At 48.6% G+C, this 21762-nt stretch overlaps 1 protein-coding gene across 4 annotated transcripts in view; it reads left to right on the plus strand.

The window, feature by feature from the left end:
- Positions 1–21762, plus strand: part of LOC133345510 (Kv channel-interacting protein 2-like) — a 99216-nt gene that overhangs the window by 25593 nt on the left and 51861 nt on the right. For 2 of the 4 annotated variants that reach the window (XM_061556299.1, XM_061556300.1), the window contains exon 1: positions 9264–9456. The exons of 1 other annotated variant lie outside the window; for it this stretch is intronic. In XM_061556299.1, coding sequence (XP_061412283.1) covers positions 9318–9456 — 139 coding nt within the window. In that variant the 5' untranslated portion in view covers positions 9264–9317. Of the gene's footprint in view, positions 1–6654; positions 6825–9263; positions 9457–21762 lie in introns of those variants that run through there. One more of the 4 variants, XM_061556303.1, reaches the window with a different exon arrangement.

Raw genomic sequence — 21762 nt, forward strand, 5'->3', positions numbered from 1 at the left:
GCCAAGGAGACGCTGGGAAATAATGGGAATTTTAACGACGGAGCGGCAGAAGGTAACAAGGCGGAGGAGCCTCGCCACCGTCGGGAGCCGTGCGTCTCAGTGGGCCCCTAACGGGCCGGCGAGGACCCCTTGACAGCACTCGCGACTGGAGCGATCGGTCTCGCTGAAAGATCCCAGTAAACACGCGGAGTCTCGCTGAAAGATCCCAGTAAACACGCGGAATCTCGCTGAAAGATCCCAGTAAACACGCGGAGTCTCGTTGAAAGACCCAAGTAAACACGCGGAGTCTCGCTGAAAGATCCCAGTAAACACGCGGAGTCTCGCTGAAAGATCCCAGTAAACACGCGGAGTCTCGCTGAAAGATCCCAGTAAACACGCGGAGTCTCGCTGAAAGATCCCAGTAAACACGCGGAGTCTCGCTGAAAGATCCCAGTAAACACGCGGAGTCTCGCTGAAAGATCCCAGTAAACACGCGGAGTCTCGCTGAAAGATCCCAGTAAACACGCAGAGTCTCGCTGAAAGATCCCAGTAAACACGCGGAGTCTCGCTGAAAGATCCCAGTAAACACGCGGAGTCTCGCTGAAAGATCCCAGTAAACACGCGGAGTCTCGCTGAAAGATCCCAGTAAACACGCGGAGTCTCGCTGAAAGATCCCAGTAAACACGCGGAGTCTCGCTGAAAGATCCCAGTAAACACGCGGAGTCTCGCTGAAAGATCCCAGTAAACACGCGGAGTCTCGCTGAAAGATCCCAGTAAACACGCGGAGTCTCGCTGAAAGATCCCAGTAAACACGCGGAGTCTCGCTGAAAGATCCCAGTAAACACGCGGAGTCTCGCTGAAAGATCCCAGTAAACACGCGGAGTCTCGCTGAAAGATCCCAGTAAACACGCAGAGTCTCGCTGGAAGATCCCAGTAAACACGCGGAGTCTCGCTGAAAGATCCCAGTAAACACGCGGAGTCTCGCTGAAAGATCCCAGTAAACACGCGGAGTCTCGCTGAAAGATCCCAGTAAACACGCGGAGTCTCGCTGAAAGATCCCAGTAAACACGCGGAGTCTCGCTGAAAGATCCCAGTAAACACGCGGAGTCTCGCTGAAAGATCCCAGTAAACACGCGGAGTCTCGCTGAAAGATCCCAGTAAACACGCGGAGTCTCGCTGAAAGATCCCAGTAAACACGCGGAGTCTCGCTGAAAGATCCCAGTAAACACGCGGAGTCTCGCTGAAAGATCCCAGTAAACACGCGGAGTCTCGCTGAAAGATCCCAGTAAACACGCGGAGTCTCGCTGAAAGATCCCAGTAAACACGCGGAGTCTCGCTGAAAGATCCCAGTAAACACGCGGAGTCTCGCTGAAAGATCCCAGTAAACACGCGGAGTCTCGCTGAAAGATCCCAGTAAACACGCGGAGTCTCGCTGAAAGATCCCAGTAAACACGCGGAGTCTCGCTGAAAGATCCCAGTAAACACGCGGAGTCTCGCTGAAAGATCCCAGTAAACACGCGGAGTCTCGCTGAAAGATCCCAGTAAACACGCGGAGTCTCGCTGAAAGATCCCAGTAAACACGCGGAGTCTCGCTGAAAGATCCCAGTAAACACGCGGAGTCTCGCTGAAAGATCCCAGTAAACACGCGGAGTCTCGCTGAAAGATCCCAGTAAACACGCGGAGTCTCGCTGAAAGATCCCAGTAAACACGCGGAGTCTCGCTGAAAGATCCCAGTAAACACGCGGAGTCTCGCTGAAAGATCCCAGTAAACACGCGGAGTCTCGCTGAAAGATCCCAGTAAACACGCGGAGTCTCGCTGAAAGATCCCAGTAAACACGCGGAGTCTCGCTGAAAGATCCCAGTAAACACGCGGAGTCTCGCTGAAAGATCCCAGTAAACACGCGGAGTCTCGCTGAAAGATCCCAGTAAACACGCGGAGTCTCGCTGAAAGATCCCAGTAAACACGCGGAGTCTCGCTGAAAGATCCCAGTAAACACGCGGAGTCTCGCTGAAAGATCCCAGTAAACACGCGGAGTCTCGCTGAAAGATCCCAGTAAACACGCGGAGTCTCGCTGAAAGATCCCAGTAAACACGCGGAGTCTCGCTGAAAGATCCCAGTAAACACGCGGAGTCTCGCTGAAAGATCCCAGTAAACACGCGGAGTCTCGCTGAAAGATCCCAGTAAACACGCGGAGTCTCGCTGAAAGATCCCAGTAAACACGCGGAGTCTCGCTGAAAGATCCCAGTAAACACGCGGAGTCTCGCTGAAAGATCCCAGTAAACACGCGGAGTCTCGCTGAAAGATCCCAGTAAACACGCGGAGTCTCGCTGAAAGATCCCAGTAAACACGCGGAGTCTCGCTGAAAGATCCCAGTAAACACGCGGAGTCTCGATGAAAGTTCCCAGTAAACACGAGCACGTTGGTTGGGGGTCGATGGTTTAAGCCCATGCCAACGTGTCGCGTGTTTATTGGGATGCTACCGCCTCCCGCTAAAGCAAAGACAAATATTTCCCCGATTATTATTTAACAGACTGTATGGGCAAGTGCTGTTAGCGAGCACCTATGAAGGCCGGCACGGTACACGAGGAGGTGGGTGGCCAGCACCACGCCCGACCGCCTTTGTCTCCCCAGTGGCGATGTTTACACACCGCACCGGGTACTCATTTGAGGCTGAGTCGACCTAGGGGAGGCCCAAGACCGCTTCAGATAACCGTCACTGGTGTTGGCCGTGAAACGAACCCGGACTGCCGGGTTCATGGCGCAGCGCGCTTACCGCTACACTAACGCTCCCCACACTACCACACACGTGTACACACACACACGTATACACACACACACGTGTACACACACACGCGTGTACACACACACATATGCCTCATGGCCCCAATATACATCTGCTCCCCCCTTTGTGGACGATTTGTCGAAGGTGTTTTTGGGACGTGAAATGAAAACAGCTCGCTCACAATAAGTTCCACGCGAACCCCCCTTTTGTCGAGCCTGACAACTGGTATAGCCAGGGAAGGGCTTCATCTATCAAGTAGATTGACAAAGGTGGGGGGTGGGTGGGAGTTTGACAATTATTTTATAATTATAAACAAAAATGCGGCTAGGATCGAACAAAACCAGAATGTTGTATTGATCTCATCAAGATCTCAGAAGGTAAACAAGGGGGGGGGGGGGGGGTGACTGCCACTCCAGCGGAAGGTCGTTATAGGCTGGGTCGCTGCGTGATCAGGCAGCAGAGGGCACTGCAGTAGAATGTATTGTTCTGTACAGTGCTTGTATCATCTCGTGGTGCACAATACGTTACACTTCAATCGAAAATAAGGCACGGGCTGAGATGAGTGAGCATGGCAATTCAACAGTAGAGCTCTTGTGTTTGTTGGTATCGCCTACCCCACCGCCCTAACCAGGCTGTTCATCTAAAAACCTCTGCACGTGCGCGTTTCCGTAGGCGTGCGCGCGCGTGTGTGTACACGTGCGCGAAATATCTAAATGTGCTGCGAAAAGTGAAATCCAATAATATGCGAACCGTTGTTTGACGGCGTAATGATAACTGTAATTACGAGACGAAGCATCCCAGCTGCATTAAGCGGGGGGGGGGGGGGGGCATTGATTTCCACTTCCTCCACTTGACATGAAGCAAGTCACGCCTTTGTTGGGAAATCGTCTTGAGTAATAACAATCCTAATAGGAGAGATTACCCTTCGCCATTAAAACAGCGAATGAGAAAGGAGCCGTGCCCTGCATTTATATCGCCCTGGGGAGCGAAATGAAGAAAAACAATTTACCTGACCAGAAGATAACCGTGGGGGGTGAGAGGGGTGTGTGGACGCGACGTGGCCCCGAACCCATTCGGGGCAAGTCAGGGGTCAGTCACTCATTCCGCTGGGTGCCGTATCGCACAGCGAGCATCCTGTAAGCATACAAATCACGAGCGCGCGGCCACGCACCAACACTCGCTCGTGCAAATCAGCCGGCGCCATCCAGCTTTTGCCACGCTCTTCCTATGCTCACATCACCATCGATGATCGTAATTATCATCATCGGCCAAGATCTACCCACTGCTAAATTGAAGCTTGCTCGAGCAGTCGCCATCTCTCACGGTTTTGGTGATGGAAGAATCCATCTCGCATCTGCCCATGAGTTAATTTCATTGATCTATCGATGGAGAAATAGCAAAACGAACACCAGCTCTTCCCTCCTGAAGCCCTCTCGTGGCCAGCAGACTTCGATATTGGCATTTAGCTCATGAACATATTGCCATCATAACGCGAGAAATGGGAAAACACCACTTGCTCTATCTCTGCGATATAAGTCATCTTCCCTTGCTGTCTTCCACTCACTCCATCATCAATCTCTACCACTGACCATTTAATTATCTGGACAAATGTGAAAGAGCTTCATAGCTCATCGGATTTCTCCAGTAGAAAGATTCTGATTATATCTTCCAGCGTTGTGTCCTGCCCACGGCCACGTAATTGTATTACCAGTCAGTATGCAATGTCTCTAGCTAGCTTATGGTATCGAATCCATTGTAACGCCATCGTTACCATATTTACTACTTCCAAGAAAGGCATCACATCTGCTCATTTACATCCAAAATCCTCCGTATTCTAAAATGTCACGGGAATTTTTGGTTTTGTTGGAGAGAAGAAATTCCTTGTTTTTGCACTCTAAAGAGGGACTGGCACAACCGCAAATAAGTAAAATCAATTATAAGAGCCATTTAATCATTCACGACCTTTGCGATGCAGTAATTTATGCATAGAAAAGAACGCAACCGATAATTGACTGGGTAACACCTTTACAGTGCAGAGCCACTGCTGGGACGTAACGCTTCTCGACTTCATTAACACGATTTTAATGGTAAACACAGAATAAAAAAAGCCGGAACGTCATCATCATATATATAATTATCAAGTAAAAAAAACTTTTAAAACAACGACGCACGGACAGTATCACCATCAACACTTTCATGTGCACCGATAAGAGTGTAACCAGATTAGTGTGGTCAAAAACAATTCGTTGTCACTAAGGCAGGATAAGCCCCTCCAACAAGTTCTAAATGTAAGCTCAAGCTTTTCCATTTTCCATTATTTTCAGGATTGAATTTTTGCAATGTTTTAAATGGAATCTTCTACTTCTCATAGTTTTTCTCACGTTCTACCTCGTCATCTTTTAGGGGGGAGGAGGGGGGGAGGAGGGGGGGAGGGCCCCACAACAACAATTGACAATAGCTGTACGTATGTCCATAATACAGGTTTTGTTGGGTTACATCGCGTAAATATATAAATGTGTCGTTAAAACCCGCCACCACCCGACACAGACAACTAGTAAGGTTTGTCACGTAAACAGAACGTGGCCAATTCATCACTAGTACAGCACACTGGTGTGTTGGAGAGCCAAGCCACAACATTTACCATCTGAGTACGACGTTTCGCCAGTAATTACAACTAGCTTCATCAGGCGACAGCCAGATTTGTGGAGAAGTCCACCTGTTTCGTTCCTTAAGTAGAGGCGTAGAGGTGTTGACAACTCATCTTCTTGGTTCTTTCGGTAAAGTCACGTAGAAGGGAAATAATAAAATAATAAAAATAAAACATAATAACATAATTCTCACGACGTTTCGGCCACAACGCAAGCAGCCGTCCTCAGGTGGAGAACAGGTCTGTCGAGAAGACAGAGTCTGAATGACACACCCCAGGCTTGGAGCGACTATTTAAGCTGGGATGGTGTTGACAACTGTTATGCGCTCTTCTTGCGCGAAGTGGGGGGGGGGGGGGGTTAATCAATCAACGTATGAATGATATTGGTCGCGAAAGCCTCCGTGTTAAACTACCTCGTCTGTGTTCGTGCCACCACCAGGAGGGCGGTCAAGTCGGGTTACAATTTATCAACAACACAAAACACCCATCGCGGGACCCTCCCCCACCACCCACCATCATCTCATTGCGCTGCACCGCTTTGCTGCTGTGCAGTTCATTTGATGTGCGAGCCACTGGCGTCATCAAGATGCAGGACACGTCTCCTATAGTCAGCGGCGGTGATGAGATGATGATGATATGATGGTTAGTGGTGGTGATGATGATATGATGGTGGTGGTGATGATATGATGGTGGTGGTGATGATGATATGATGGTGGTGGTGGTGATGATATGATGATGGTGGTGTTGGTGGTGTTGGTGGTGGTGATGAAAATTCGGGGTGGGTGGTTGAAAAAGGAGGTGATTTGGGGGGTCTTTTTATGGCGCTTCTCCCGGTAACGCCGATTTAATTGGCTTTGACGAGCACATTCGTTTGAGCCGAAGGGCGCGCGCATCAGGTGGCTGTCTGTGCGTGACTCTCGCTGAGAGAGGGAGGGAGAGAGGGAGGGAGGGAGAGAGGGAGGGAGCACCCTTCATGGAAGAGCTCGCAGCTCGGCTTGGAAGGGAATGGAGCGGGGTGGGTGGTGGCGGTGGTTGTTGTTGTGGGTGGGGTTCGGCGGGTGAGACGGGGAAAGGGGATATCGCGTGTGCGCGTGTGGTGCGGGAGACTGGGAGCACCGCAGCGACTGCAAAATAGCAGGCGGTGGGGGGCGGTGAGGTGTCGGGTGGGGGGGCGCGTCCGGTGGGTGGCAATCATCTCACGCTCGCGTCCTCTCCACGGCGCGCTCGCTCCATCCTCCCCCCTCCCACCCCTCTCGTTGTTGCGGCGCTTGCGAGCGGAGCGAGTTGCGAGCCTGCGTCGCTTGTGTGTCGAGCTCACCTGCAATCTGTGTCGGATCGTTGCAAGCAAGCCGGGATGGGTGGCGTTATCGGAACGATAACTCTAGGGGCCAGGCGAAAGTATCGCGCTAGAAAAGGTAGGGATGGGTTGTGTTGTTTTTTTTTATACCGTACGTGTTTCTCTTGTTCGTAGCGACGCGCTGTTTGTGGTTCGTTTCTTTGTACACACCGCGCTCATTTATGTCACTGTAGCCTTCCGTGAAAATAAACATCGCGCTGTTCGCAGACCCATTTAGAATGTTCTCCATTACTATCTTGCCGTGTGTAAGATGTTAATATTTGATGACCTTATGTAACGCGTATTTCACATTTGTCTAGCACAGGCCACTACTTATCAGTGTGTACCAAATAGAGCCATAAACTCAGATCTTGGTGACGGCATTAACAAATGAATTAAAATCATTACTATTGAGAAAAAAACCCGATATTTTCTTAAAGTACGAATCATTGTTGATAATGCAATTCACAAAAGACGTGTGTGTGTGTGGACGACTGTGAACAACCTGCCATCACAATTTGAATTAGTTTGATTGTCACAGTTAACTTCACTAACTTGTTGAAGAAAGATCATTTCCCAGCTGTAGAAATTATCTTACAATGTGCCTCGCTAACTAGCTATTACTTTGCGAACAGAGATTAATTTGGCAATCAGTAGAGTAATTCTAAAAAGGCCCCACTAATTTTTCAAGTATATATTTTATTAATCCAGCCGGATATTGTAATTGGTAACATGCCCGGACGCGAGTGAATTTAAAACTCTAGCCTTTGTCGGCTCACATCCTCTCAACGCGTTTACGTTTTCCCCATTTGAAAGAAATTCATCTCAGATGACATCTCGAATAACCCTATAATAATAATTGAAATGTATAATTGCGAATTCCATCCTAGGATCCCAATGGGCGATGCTCGACAAACAGGAGAACAAAAACAGAACCAGGGGTGCCAACCCGACCACACTAGAGAGTGAAGGCCACTTTAAAGAGATTGGGTTTCAAAGCAGGCGACTTAAATATATCTACAGTTCAAAAACCGCCGTCCCAAACACAACTCGGCTCATTTGACATTTGGACTCACAGCTGTCGTGCGTTATCGAAAGAAAGTGTTTGTAGCCTTGCTGCTTGCAAACTCACCTCGGGTGAGTTTCTGGGCAATGCGTGGCATTAAAAAAAAAAGAACCCCACATTGCCGTAGCATGAACATTTCACAAATGAACGTCGATAGTGATCATTGTGTTACTGTGGATTCGTGAACATATACGCAGTTTAAGAGACGGCAGATTGACCGTGAATACATTAAGTGGACTTGTGAACGCGACGCTTCATTAAAAGGGATGATGATGGCCGGTTGGTCGGGACTAATGATGGAGTCGCAGCCAAAGGAGGATAACCCGTGTCCAACAGGCAACCACTGCAGAGATGGAGCAATGATAACGGCTCGTGTGCAGGAGCTAAACTGCATCGCGGTACCATGAAACGCTTAAAAAGGCCTTCATCCAGCAATGGACCGATTACGGCCAATGATTATGCACATTTCAATACGGGCATTGGTAGCAACAGGTTAGCAGTCAACTGAAATATTTAAGCAGGCCATGAGGTAGAACAGGAGGAATCCTTTTGCTACCCTTAAAGAAATGCACCCCGTGATGAATGGCTTAGCCTTTACCAACAATCAATTGCCTTTGCGAAAGTGAATGCAATTCCGAGCATCGTGTGAAGAAGCACAAAGTGGCCCTCTCCCCGTTCATCTCCAGTGCACACGCGATGTTCTGACAATGCAGGTTTTTATATGATCAGGAGGTTGGGGGAGTTCCCCCCTCCCCCACCGCTTCACTTGAAACAGACACTCTCGCGGTGATGAATGAACCCACCATTAGCCGTGCGCTTAACGGTAATGATTACATCAACGAGGAAATGTAATTAATGTGTAAAAATAAACCAGGGTTGTAACGTTATGAGAAGGCAAGCGCCGCTCGGCTCCATGCGGAACGTGGGATGCCTTCAACACTGCCAAGCTAAAACCAACACCGTCCGTTGGGGGAGCGGCTTCGATCCCAATCATCCGTAAACGGCGGAACAGAAAAGGCAGCGTGACAAAATAAAATTCGAAATAAATAAATGACGGAATCTTGTGATGCCTATTTTAAACACAAGCCTTGTATAAGGTCATGGAAAATGGCAACAATTATTTCAACGGTTATTATTTTGTGTGTGCGCGCGCGCGCGTGTGAGTTTCATTTGACATTAAGGGCCTTTTGTATGCGCGCGCGCGTGTGCGCAAGCCACTTGCCTCGCGCAGCTGTAAGCAGGGACGGGCGGTAGGGGGCCCGAGTGAGCGCGCGCGCGCGAGAGAGAGAGAGAGCTCGGGTTTATCTTGGCCCTGGCAGGTATAAATGTTCTGAAGGACACGACGCTGGCTGGATGGCTGGGTGGCTGGCGAGTGGGAGGGCGCTCTGGGGAGAGGATGCCTGTCGGTGGAGGTAGTCGGGGATTAGGGGGGGGGGGGGTGTGAGGCCATGATGTAGGTGGAGAGTCCCCAATTTGAATTTGGTGGCTGGGGAGAAGCTCGCCGATATGAAGGACGGGACCGGCATTGTCACGATGGATTTTAACTTCTTCAAGACCGAGGCGCTTCTCGTGACGGGACTCGGAATCTTGGTGGGACTCTTTATCTACAAGGCAGTGAGGAGATGCTTCAGGAACCCCGAGACCGGTAATGCGCATCGATCAGTTTGATAAACCTACTCTGCTAGTTTTTGTAGTGTTCGTGTTGATTGTTGTAAAGGAGTGGAGATTATTAAGAGGGGAGGATTCTCCAGATTTTTTTTGGGGTTGATGTTGCAATTGTGATATTTTTTTTAAATCGAGGGCGGAAACGTACGAAGCAATGTTTATTTAAAATGATTATCTAGACTGCAGTGAAGCTATTTTAGTTCTGTGCATAGGCTCGTTAAATTAAATAAAGTGCTTGAAATGGGGGTTTGGGGGTGGGTATTTTAAAGGAGAGTGTATGGAAACATGCTTTAATACAGTAGTATGTGCTTGCTTGGCATGCATCGTTCGGTTTTGTTTTTATTTTAAATTTTCAAAAGCAACCAAAGCTTTGCCTGTGTAAACCCATCAACAACTAAAACGTTTTATCGTAACAAATATATATGGCAGCAGCAAAATGTTTTTTTTACAGAGATGCTAAACAGAACATGACACACGCATATTTCGTCGCGTTGCGAATATTATAAATCGATCGCCTTCATGACTGCGTTTGCAATGTTGGAACGTACAAAAAAACACACTGACCGCTCCCGTCCAGGTCACACACCCACACACCCACAAGCTTCGTTTCGTCAACAGGTGACTTCTGGCGAGCGGTGTAGTACATGTGTTTGCTCGCATGGTGGAGCCACACGGAACGCCGTGCCTTAATGCGACGCAACGACGCATTTTACTGCCACTCCGGGCAAACCGTTGAGCTAATTTACTCGGAGAGCATTCACTAAAAACACGTGTACCTCTCCAATTGAATGCGAGAGCACACGCCAACCGGCTAATGCACGCAATGTTAAAAGTGTCTCGCGTGTGTAATAAATTTTTGTCTTACAATAGACGCTTTCCTCGCTGGTGATTTGAGGAGTGTTGTGTCTTGCCACATTGTGCGCTGCGCGGCTTTGCAGCGAAATGTTATGCGAGTCGAATTGAAGCAACGAGGCGAATATCGGGGATATAATATAACATTAACAATGGGGACAACAATGTGACATTTGTGAGGCTAGTATGGACGATGTGAACATTGCTTTTCTCTCTTAACATCAGACGAACTAGTATGGACGATGTGAACATTGCTTTTCTCTCTTAACATCAGACGAACAATGCTTTGAAAATTGAGCTCATCGTGGTAGTCATGCCAGGCTGGAAAATTTTCGATATAATGACGTTCATTTATACATTTTGGCTACGCACATGTACGGCTTGGGTTTTTTTTATTTATCTTCTTCTCTCAATCCGCTGCTGGATTGAGAGCCTTCCAAGCACCCTTTTGGTGGTGGGGGGGTTATCTTACTCTGCTTCACGGCGCTGGCCAGCCGTGTGGGTTTGGTGGAGGCGTGGAGCGTGAACGTGGGAGCAGAGAGCCCCCCTCTGGGTTCCGCTGAGTCTCAGCACCCCCGGGTGAGATCTGACGAGATCCCAGATGATTCGGTCAAAGACGAAGCAGATGTTATGGTCACGTTATCACTTACGTTTTAATACGCGCTGGGCCGCGCGTGTTTGTTCTGACTTATACATTGCCTCATTAGCTCGAGAAAGTCTTTTGCTTTGATTTTTTTTACACGCACCTGCACACACGCGGGATGCGAGACACGTGAGTTATTTAAAGCAGTCCGGTTAGAATTTTCATTAATGGCGCTTCACTTTATACCATAAAATATGCATGTTGACATATTTCCCGTGATTAGTAATGGAATCCACAAATAAATGCGGGCCGAACTTGATCAATGAAGTACACCGTGAAAATAAATTATTGAGCATTACTAATGAGCTTATTAAAATTCATATTTTAAGAAGTATGTTTCACACGCAGCACGGCACAAGGAGGACTATCTTTATCCGTGATTTAATCGTAAAATAAAATACTATGGTGCTTTTATTGGCCGTGCATATTGTACGGAACTATTCACAATATGACCAGGATAATAAGAGGGAAAGGGTGGCAATAAACACGGCCACCAGAGTTCGATTCCCAACCACAGCTAATATCCGTAGTGACTGATATATGAACTGGGCCTCGTCACCCTCACAAATCTGCACGAACTAGCGTTGTAAAGTATGGTCAAACAACCCCCATTTAGAATGTAGCATGGGGAGAGCCTCATTTTCGGTGGATTTACAAAGGGGCTTTATATTTGTATTAGTATTTATCTTACTCTTAAAGGTGGGTTTGGAATTATTTAACATAAAGTGAAGACGTTTACACTTTTAGAAAAACTAAAAATCTCATAACATTTAGTTTGCCAAATTATGATTTTCAATATATATTAACTTGCAATCAAAATAATTAAAAACCCGCTGCATCTAACGGAAAGGCCTAACTCCATATTGGGGCTCAAACTATCTTCCTTATGTATTCTATTCTGGTCTTCTTCTCACTAAGCCAGACCATCTACGCAACCAAAAATATACAATTCAAGTACTGCTTCATTAATCATTACACACAAAACACCATTACATTTACATCGCACGATTGGTTCAACTATTTACGTTAAAATTCAGAACTTCAACTGTCCATTGTGCAGCACTGCTCCAGTTGTGTTTAGGCCACCAAACTGTAAATGACCGTCCCACTCACTGTTATCTACTGCGCCGTCCCAATCGTCCTCATCTATTGTGCTTTCAATTCAAAAGAACTGATTGTTGCTGGCTGCTGCTGCGTTGTGGCCCCTTCGCGCATCGCGAGGGTAACTAACCAACATACATCTAGGGATTTAACATGTAGGCTTTCGCGACCAATATCATCCATAAGGATGATCGCGTAAATATGCGTCGTTAAAACCCGCCACCACCCGACACAGCCAACTAGTAAGGGTTGTCACGTAAACAGAACGTGCCCAATTCGTCACTAGTACAGCACAGCGGTGTGTTGGAAAGCAAAGCCACAACATTTACAATCCGAGTACGACGTTTCGCCAGTAATTACAACTATCTTCATCAGGCGACAGCCAGATCCAGAGACACGGCGTATTTTGTCCGCCGTGCGGGGTGGGCGGGAGGGGGGGAGCATCGCCAACCCACTCAAGGGTGGCGGAAACATTCGCTGGGAAATAGCGGTGGGGGTGGGTGGTGCATTTGGCGCCTCTGCTACATTGTGCAAAGTGTTGTTGCCGTCGGCGAGTACATTTCTCCGCGCACCGTCGGGGGGCTCTGGAGGAAGGAGGTTTGTGAGGATTATAAAAAAAACCAGGTGGGAAACACGGTAAAATATAAAGGTACAGCCATGCAATGTCTTGCTCACGACGCTGCTGGCGGAAGGGTCTCCGCTAGAGAGAGCTCTCGAGGGCCCCTGTAGAGCGTATTCGTCAATATACTGGCCAGACATCCGGGAAGAGGCAGAACTACCCACGCTTTACCCCACCACACGTGACCTGCCGATCAACTGACCCGTGATGCACCCACGTGCAGTTGCTTGGTGGCCAGAGACGGGATAGGGGGGGGGGGGATAATTTTTTAAAATTGCTCCGTCGTCACAACGAACGCACCCGGAGAATGAATCGGCGACCTCTGGATTGCAAGTAACGGTGTGCTCACCATGATGCCACTGCCCGTGGCAGCTTCCGTGTGCGTGCGAGGATATCGATGCTGCTACGAATGATCGCGCCTGGAAGAGGAGGTTTAAGGTGTGCATGACCTAATTATGCCAATTTCTGACTTTTCAATATCCATGGTCGATTCCAGGCAGCAAGGTATTTGTTTTTCTCCGACCTCCCATATAGATTGCCGATGCATGCCAACAGGGTCCAGCGTTGTCTGTTAAGCTGATTAATGACGATACGTTCAGTCCTCGTCTCAATCCACTGCTGGTTGAGGGCCTCCTCCGCCGCGCCGTGCGGTACGCGTGGGTTATGGGACCGAATGTTTGCGCTGCTCGCTGTCGGTAGGTGAAGGCAGCGGCATAGACAAGGGAGCACGGAAGTGCAGTACAATGTTGTTTGGCTGGACTGCCCTTTGCTGCCCACTGTGTAGCCCCGCAGACGATAGCAGGCCTTATTACGCGTGATGGTCAAAACACGATGCACTACGAAAGGGCTCAATTCTGCCTTCCTAGCTTTCAAGAACCGCTAACATCTGGGCACAATCTTGGGTGATCTGGTTCAGAGGTTAACGATAAGAACATTTTGAAGAAGAAGAAAAAATCGGGTTGAGACGGCAAAAGTATAAAGGGGAAGTCCTCACGCTTTGCATGTCGGGACGACACCATCGATCAAAGCGACAGCACAAGCTTTGTATAAATTCTGCAGTCGATTCTAGAACCGTCCACGACAACGAATGCGTTTTTCGATTAGCTGCAGATAGCTTCCTGTAACAATCCAATAACATGAACAAATGCATTTTCATTGGAAATGTTCAGTGTGTCACAATAAGCCGTGTTATTATTATTGTTGTTGGAAAAGGTATACCGAGTAAAGGACGCAATTACAGAGAGGGCACAAGAAGATCCCTTACGATACCCCCCCCCCCCCCAGTTTCCACACTGGAGATGGACGATTCATTTCGTAAAGCACCGCTGTCAGCTTTGTCTCTTATTTATTGCACGCGGCGATAGGCTTTGAATGTTCCGATGAATATCACCGCGCGAGCAACCTTGCCACCAGTGTTGCCGTCACCTCCTCTCGCCAAAGCAAGCGCCCTCCACTGGAGCGTCCAGGCATCTTGGTCCGCACACACCACAATCCTTTCTTACCCGTGCCTTGTGCACGAATTCGCTAAGCCCCCCCCCCCTCCCCGCCGCCTCCGCCTCCACACCCCCACAGAATTCATTTTTAGCATCAGGGATTTGTCTTGCACAGTGACCTCTGCTCGGGATGTAGTTGGGTCATGCCCACGCAACCAATCCACAGACATCTCAGGATCCGTAATATGTCGAAAGGACGGGCAGGAGCAATAATGGGACATCTCATGGATGGCCAAATCTTGTTCCTTCCGATTGTATAAATATTGACTTAATTCAGAGACGGGTGAAGGCGAATGCCCATATACGCTCTCGCGAATTCTACTGGAGCAGGAAATCTGTGCGCGTGCACATGCTCAGTGGATGATGCGGCGATGCGTTTATCCCCACGCCCCAGTGGCAGAAAATATCGGACACGATGAGCATCACCGTCTGCTCCAAGTGATAAAATAACCCCCCCCCTCCCCCATCCCCGCCTCCTGTGCTCATAAACTACCCAAAGCCTGAACAACGGCAATATGGTGCAACCGTGGTGTCAGAGCGATCCTGTAGAGCGCAGTCATTGTGTGGTGCGTGGCGAGGGTTGGAGCGGTGGCGCAGCGCTTCGTGCGCGCTGTGCTCCGAACCTGCCCACCTGCGTTTCATGATGATTCGTGGCCACGGAGGACATCGACGAGCGGCGAACGATATCGGAACCAGCCCGACCTGGACCCCCACTGAACCGCGTGGTATGCGGTCAAAAATAACCCTCACGGCTGACTCGGCGTGTGGAGGCCTTCATCCAGCAGTTGACTGACAAAGAGCAGCAACATCAATGGGATACGTTACAATTTTTCGTAAAAAAAAAAATACACCATTGCCTCTTCTAAAATCGCGTTCGCGGCGTGACATCGCGCGCGGGTCGGCCCACGTTGCACAATTGAGATCCCGTCGCCTCTTCGTCATCGATTTGAAACAAGATTAGAGGAGTGGGGGCGGTGGGACGCGAAGCGATGCCCCCCACCACCCCCCCCCCCCGGGCGGCACTCTCCAGAGATGCCGCGGGGTGACCCGAGTGGGCGCGTGGGCCCTGAAGGTCACCAGCGGTGTACGCACGCCACGTGCACCTGAGCCGTCCCTCTATTAACCCCCGCAAGCCCTGGCATTCCCCTACAAAGAGTCCTGCCCTTTCCGCACACGTCGTATTGCGGTTATTACTCACCTCGTGCCAGAACGATGTGGCCACTGCTCGACCATATTGGCAGAAGACGGAGGGGGGGGGGAGTGGAAATAAATGACGAAGTGTGCAGTGCACACCTACGGGCTATCTGCCCGTGGGTCGTGATGATGATGAGGACTCACGTCACGCCAACTCATCACTGACACACCCTTGCAGCTCGGGGCGGTGGGGGAAGAGGCCGTGAAGGATGATGTTTGAGACGTGGAATTGGTTGTCCGAAGTGAGTTCCAATTAAGGACGAAATTAGTTCGGCCGTGAACACCTGACTGATGAGACTGGGAGTCTAGTTAGTGATCAACTGACAGAAGCCAGCTAATATCATTCAAGCATTGCAACGAATCGATTAACACAGAGGCGGTGTGCAAATAGGACACTTGTTGAAGCAATTTATACAAATGTCTGTCGTCCACGGGTCTGAGTGTAGAGTACCAAACTTCTCTTCACTGGCGCGTGGTTGAATTAATAAAAAAATAAGAGACTCGGAAACCCCAGCAGCACAAGCGTGAAATTACTTTAAAAAATGTTTCATCGCGTAAAGAAATAGATGGATGCGCCGAACACAGTGGATAGATGGCGACTGGAAATAAAAACTCCCCAGCCTCTACACATTCCTTCATAACGGCTTTGTGTGTTTCATCCATAATATAGGTTTTTGGGGTTAGATTGCGTAAATATAAATGCGTCGTTTAACCTGCCACATTTATATTTACGCGATCTCACCCTAAAAAAACTACATTATGGATGATATTGATCGCGAGAGGCTCCTACGTGCTACACTGTTTGTGTTTCTTTGTTTAGCTTCCTCCACCACAACTCCGATTAGCAAGGTTGGCTAATTAATAAGTAGCAGGGGGCTTTCGCGACCAATATCATCCCATAGTAGAGGTTTTTTGGGTTAGATCGCATAAATATAATGTGTCGTTAAAACCCGCCACCACCCGACACAGCCAACTAGTAAGGGTTGTCACGTAAACAGAACGTGGCCAATTCGTCACTAGTACAGCACACCCAGTGTGTGGGAGAGCCAAGCTAGAACATTTACAATCTAATAAGGACGTTTCGCCAGTAATTACAACTAGCTTCATCAAGCGACAGCCAGATTTATGGATAAGTCCACCTGTTTAGTTCCTTATATAGAGGTGTAAATGTGGTGACCAAATTCTGCGCTCATGCGCAAAGTGGAGGGGGCGGTATTACTGAGTCAACTTTACATTATGCATGCGCATTATGCGTGCCCATTGATCTTGTCCTTCCTGTCCATTGTGTGTATTAAAATAGCCGTACCAACGGTAATCCCTATTGAAGTATGGTGGCCTGTATAGGCATGCATTTAAACAATGTATTAACGACACATTTGCCACGTTATAAATTTACGCGATCGAACCCAAAAACCTCGACTATGGAAGTTGTCAAATGTCGAGTTACCGCAACGAGCGAGAAATCTCCACGCACTCCGCGACAATCAACAAACACGTTTCCGTGCAGCGTGCAAGCCGAGCGATGCACAGACGTGCAAACAACGCGTTGCCCGTTTTCACTTCACAGTTTCTGAGTTCCATAGCGGCGTCAGGGGCTGGTATTTATATGGATCGGTGGATGGGTAGATGGGTTGGTGGGTGGATGGGTGGGTGGATGGATGGATGGGTGGATGGGTGGGTGGGCGGGGGGGAAACTCTTGGCTCTGCGCAAGCGTCAGGTGTGAAACAAAAACAAATATATTGTAATTACATAAACATTTAATAATTTTATTTGGTTGCGTTGAATGAGACTGGCTGGAGTCTAAGCACGGGGTAGCCGCGGCTGAGCCGGTCCACATCTAGAAGAGGCTCTCTCTCTCTCTCTGCCGCTCAGCTCTTGCAGGATGCCAAGAGGCACCCGAACATTCTTTCTGAAATCGATGCAGGAGCAAAGGGAATTATCACCCCTGTGAGAACGCGCGCCAAGTGGCACCTCGCGGACGTAATGAAATCATGCAATCTTTACTTATAACCTTGAGAGAGTCCATCGAGACAGAATGTCACTTCTCCCAGGGAGAGAGAAAGAACTCGCACACAGAGACACGCCAGAATAACCATTGCGAAACGAGGCTACCGCTTGCCTCCCAGGCAAACGCAACCCAGCGGAGAGAGGGTGCCGACTTGGTGCAGAGACTCGGCTAGATTCAGCAGCAGCAGCACCACCGGCACCCATTTGAACATCTGACAACGAACTAAAACTCAAATTTTACTCCACCAAAACCAAGTATCCATAATACAGGTTGTTTTGTGTTAGATCGTGTAAATATTTAATGCATAGTTAAACCCGCCACCACCCGACACAGCCAACTAGTAAGGTTTGTCCCGTAAACAGAGCGTGCCAATTCGTTAATAGTGTAGCACACCCGTGTGTTGGAGAGCAAATCCACAACATGTACAATCCGATAAGGACGTTTTGCCAGTAATTACAACTAGCATCAGGCGGACAGCCATGCTTGTGTCGGGTGGTGGCGGGTTTAACGACACATTTATATTTACGCGATCTAACCCAAAAAAAACTGTATTATGGATGATATTGATCGCAAAAGGCTACGTGCTAAAACGAGTATACGTGTCATGATTAATCCATTGTGATGCGTAAACAGGGATAAGATGAAAGTTCGATTTCTTTTTTTCAAGGGCGGCTGCTGTGCAGCTAGCTGTTGGCTCGCATTTTCTATATATTCGTAGTGTTAACGATTCAGCGACAGAGTTTCTAGGAGGCACTTTCTTTATTAAACAACTCCCACAGTCTCGTCCACACACTCTCCACAGTAGCTCGGCCCAGCCTGTACACAACACTAGCCGTCTGCCGACTGAGATAGCCAACTCCTCTCCTTCGTAGCGCGATATCCAGCGGAGACGTTTAGCGATGACAGTGACGAGACGACAGCGACGACGAGACGAGTCAATTCCCAGCACCGGCAGCCTGGGGCCCCCCGCTCTCGGCTCCTTTTATGCTCCCAGCGCGGCCTGGCTCCGCCCTGACCGCGCCTCCCTTCTAGAACCCGGTAGAAGGTTCCAGGGGCCTCCAAACGGGGTCCTCTGTGACCCTTACCCCAGTTTCTCCACTCTGCCTACACCGTGCACACCCTCACCGGCGTGTGTGCAGTCTGTCCGCCACAGTTGCTGCCGCTGTCCACCAGCCGGCGCTATTACACTACACAGCGCTGTCGATGGCTCACATCGTGCGGTATTTGACAGATACAGAGTGACTGACATTTCCCCGATGCTTGTCCACAATGCAATGCGGGAAAGCTCTTGTGCAAAGGAGCGCACCCTTGGAACGGACAGGCGCGTCGTTCCGGTCGCCAGTTTTCTGCAGTTCATAAATAAATAAATAAACACAACAACGATGCTCCGAGCAGGGATCGTGGTCGTCTTAACTTTACGTGGAAGTACATTTGAAGGGCTACAGCTCCCTTTGCGGTTACGCATCGTGGCGGCGCAGGCGAGAGACGGACGCGGCGCAAACACGACGGGACAAATAGGAATGGATTCTTGAAGCAAATCATGACCTAAATCTGACGATAATTGAATAGTTGGGGGGGGGGGAGGTGGCGGATCGTTACGTGCCCACGCTTTCACATTACACATTACTTTGGAAATCCATGGATAAAGACGGTACTCTCAATCAGTGCTGGATTATCCGAGTAGCAAAGTAGCTGCATATGCTACTGGCCTCGCACTTTCAAGGGCCTCGCGCTAAATGTGTTCAAGCTATCAATTTCGGTTCAGTGACTCTGCACTTGCTCTATTACTATAGTACTATACCAACTTCAACTTTTCTGCACTTGCTCTATTACTATAGTACTATACCAACTTCAACTTTTACGAATGACTGGGTGTTTAAGGTTAGCGATATAGTATTATCTGGATGTATAGCAAATGAAAAAATACAATTACTTTGCTATGCAAGTTAAAAATTTGTGTTTTCATATTTATGTTTTTATTTAGGGCCCCTTTATAACATCACATGCTACAGTCCCCGCACTAGCTTCATCCGGCACTGCTTTCAATAGCAACCACACAACTCTACCGCACGGTGCCGTAGAGTACGCTCTGCGTATTTACACTAAACACCGATTAAAGTACTTACGCATACTAAACACATATCGAGCGCAGCACTCATACGTGTGTAATCACAGCGGTATTTGCGATGGCGTGTGTGTGGCGTTTCACTGCTGCTAAAGCTACTCAACTCATGCTTGTTTTGTTTTATTGCACATAATATATATTCTCTGCAAGTTCTGTTCGCTAACATGGTTGCCGCGTACATCATTTGGAGACGTAGTTGTATTTCTACTTGAATTGTGATTTCAAATATTTTCCACTTTTCTTATCATTATTATTGTTAAATTCCCCGATCCTATGTGGTGCTGCAGACGACCAATTGCTCGGCTCAGTCTTGTGCCGGAATCCTTTAAATCAAAGACGACAAATACATTTATGAGTGAGCAAGTGAATGCTGGACAACATTCCTGACTCCCACTGCTGCTGCGGCTGCAGCGCTCTCCCTTCCTCTTGTTTAGTTCACTCCGATCAAGTGCGCACACCTTCAAATGCGACTCGTCACAATTATTTGTAGCCTCTCTCATCCGTTTGATCCCCCCCCCCCCCCACAATAATCACGCTAACATTCTCCACCAGCGCCAGTGGCACTGCCCGCTCTATCGATATGTCGCCACGGGTATTGATGGGTGCAATAATCATCATTTAGACTCGAGCGACACATACATCTCAACAACGCCTGCAGTGGTATGTATGTATCCGTGTGTTCAACTTCTTTCGCACCATACGTCACCAACTGTGCTAATCGGAGGTGCCGGGGGGGGTGATAACAAACTAAAATACAAAAAGCAGTTCTAAAGAAATGAGTTTTCAATCGAGATTCAGAAGTGCATAGCTCCAGTGGCTTCCTAATATCGGAAGGAAGAGCGTTCCAGGCAGCCACAGAAACGCAGCTAAAAGCGCGTGATGCAGTGACGGTCTTTGTCCGATGCCTAGCCAAAATAAAAGGCGGCATCATCATCAGCATCCATTATCAATCCACTGCTGGATGATGGCATCCTCCCCCAAAAACCGTCACCATCCCTAACGATTCTGCTACAAAGCAAGCCGATTTCTCCCCAAGATGCATTTAAATTAAAATGTTTCTGTGGCCTGGAGGCAGTGAGGTCAAGGAGATGCGTCTCTTTTTAGGTGCAAGGAGGGCCCATCCACTGTATTAGGTGATTGTAATCTTTCATTTGAATAATTAGCGAGAGAATTCAATTTAGATGCAGCTCCCGGTTACGCGCAGGCACGTAGGCCTGGGTGAACTCATTCTATAAATAGAGGTCAGCGAGTGGTCACAATCGAATGTCTCAGGTTAATTTTCTTTTAATCTTATTGCTCGGGACGTGAAGCTCGACCAGGACACATTGACCGTGTAACAAGAAAAAAAAATGTCGCGCTAAAATTAACAAGCCATGCAAAGGAGACCTACCGAAAAAAACCGGAGCGGGCGTTTCTTTGAAAAAATTTGAGCTTTTTTTAAGGTGTCTATATGGAAGAGCGGAGATGGAAACGAAAGTCAGCCGACGTCGCTCTGTTTTGCCGGCGATGAGGCGCCAAGGCCATGTGCATCGTCGCCAGGTTCGACGCAAGTTCACTTTTGTGTTTCACGTTTGGCAGACGTCATCGTGCCACGTGCTAGATAAAGGCAAAAAAAATGCCTATAATTCTCCCTTATCTGGACTTATCGTCAATCAACCACGACCAATCCACTGCTGGATGAAGGCCACCCCAAAGCCGTCGCAAATCTCTCACGGTCCTTGCGATGTAACACTCCACCTGGTTCCTGCGCACGAGTCGAATTCATCGCTCCATCTCCGCGTTATGCGAATCGCCTCCTCAGGCCTACGTGACTAAAAGTTTGTACTGGACATCTGTGAAAAAAGTGGACACCTGTGAAAGAGCTTTACAGCTCATCGGATTCATGCAGTATAACTAAATATTCTGGTTGTCACGGTCACACGAGAAACTCAGAAGCACGCTCATACCTGTGCACACACGTCATTGGGTTCGTAGTGCATTATGCTGGCCACGGTGCCATCAATTCTCCATAAGCATGCACACGTACGCACAAAGCGTACCCACATTTGACATTCAATTCAAACCTAAGCCTCCCCGCCCCCCCAATACACGGGTGTCCATGCTCACTTGCACAGCCTTAATAATGCAGGTGAGATTAACCGTGCGCATACCCCCCCCCGCCACATCACACCCGATTTAATGGGGTTGGTAAGCATTGAAATACGGCACCAGGAGTGAATTTATGACTCATGCCAACGTTTGAAAAGTGCG

This window comes from Lethenteron reissneri, chromosome 22, assembly GCF_015708825.2.
Source record: "Lethenteron reissneri isolate LAM-NWPU_2019-01 chromosome 22, ASM1570882v1, whole genome shotgun sequence".
Classification (NCBI taxonomy): Eukaryota; Metazoa; Chordata; class Hyperoartia; order Petromyzontiformes; family Petromyzontidae; genus Lethenteron; species Lethenteron reissneri.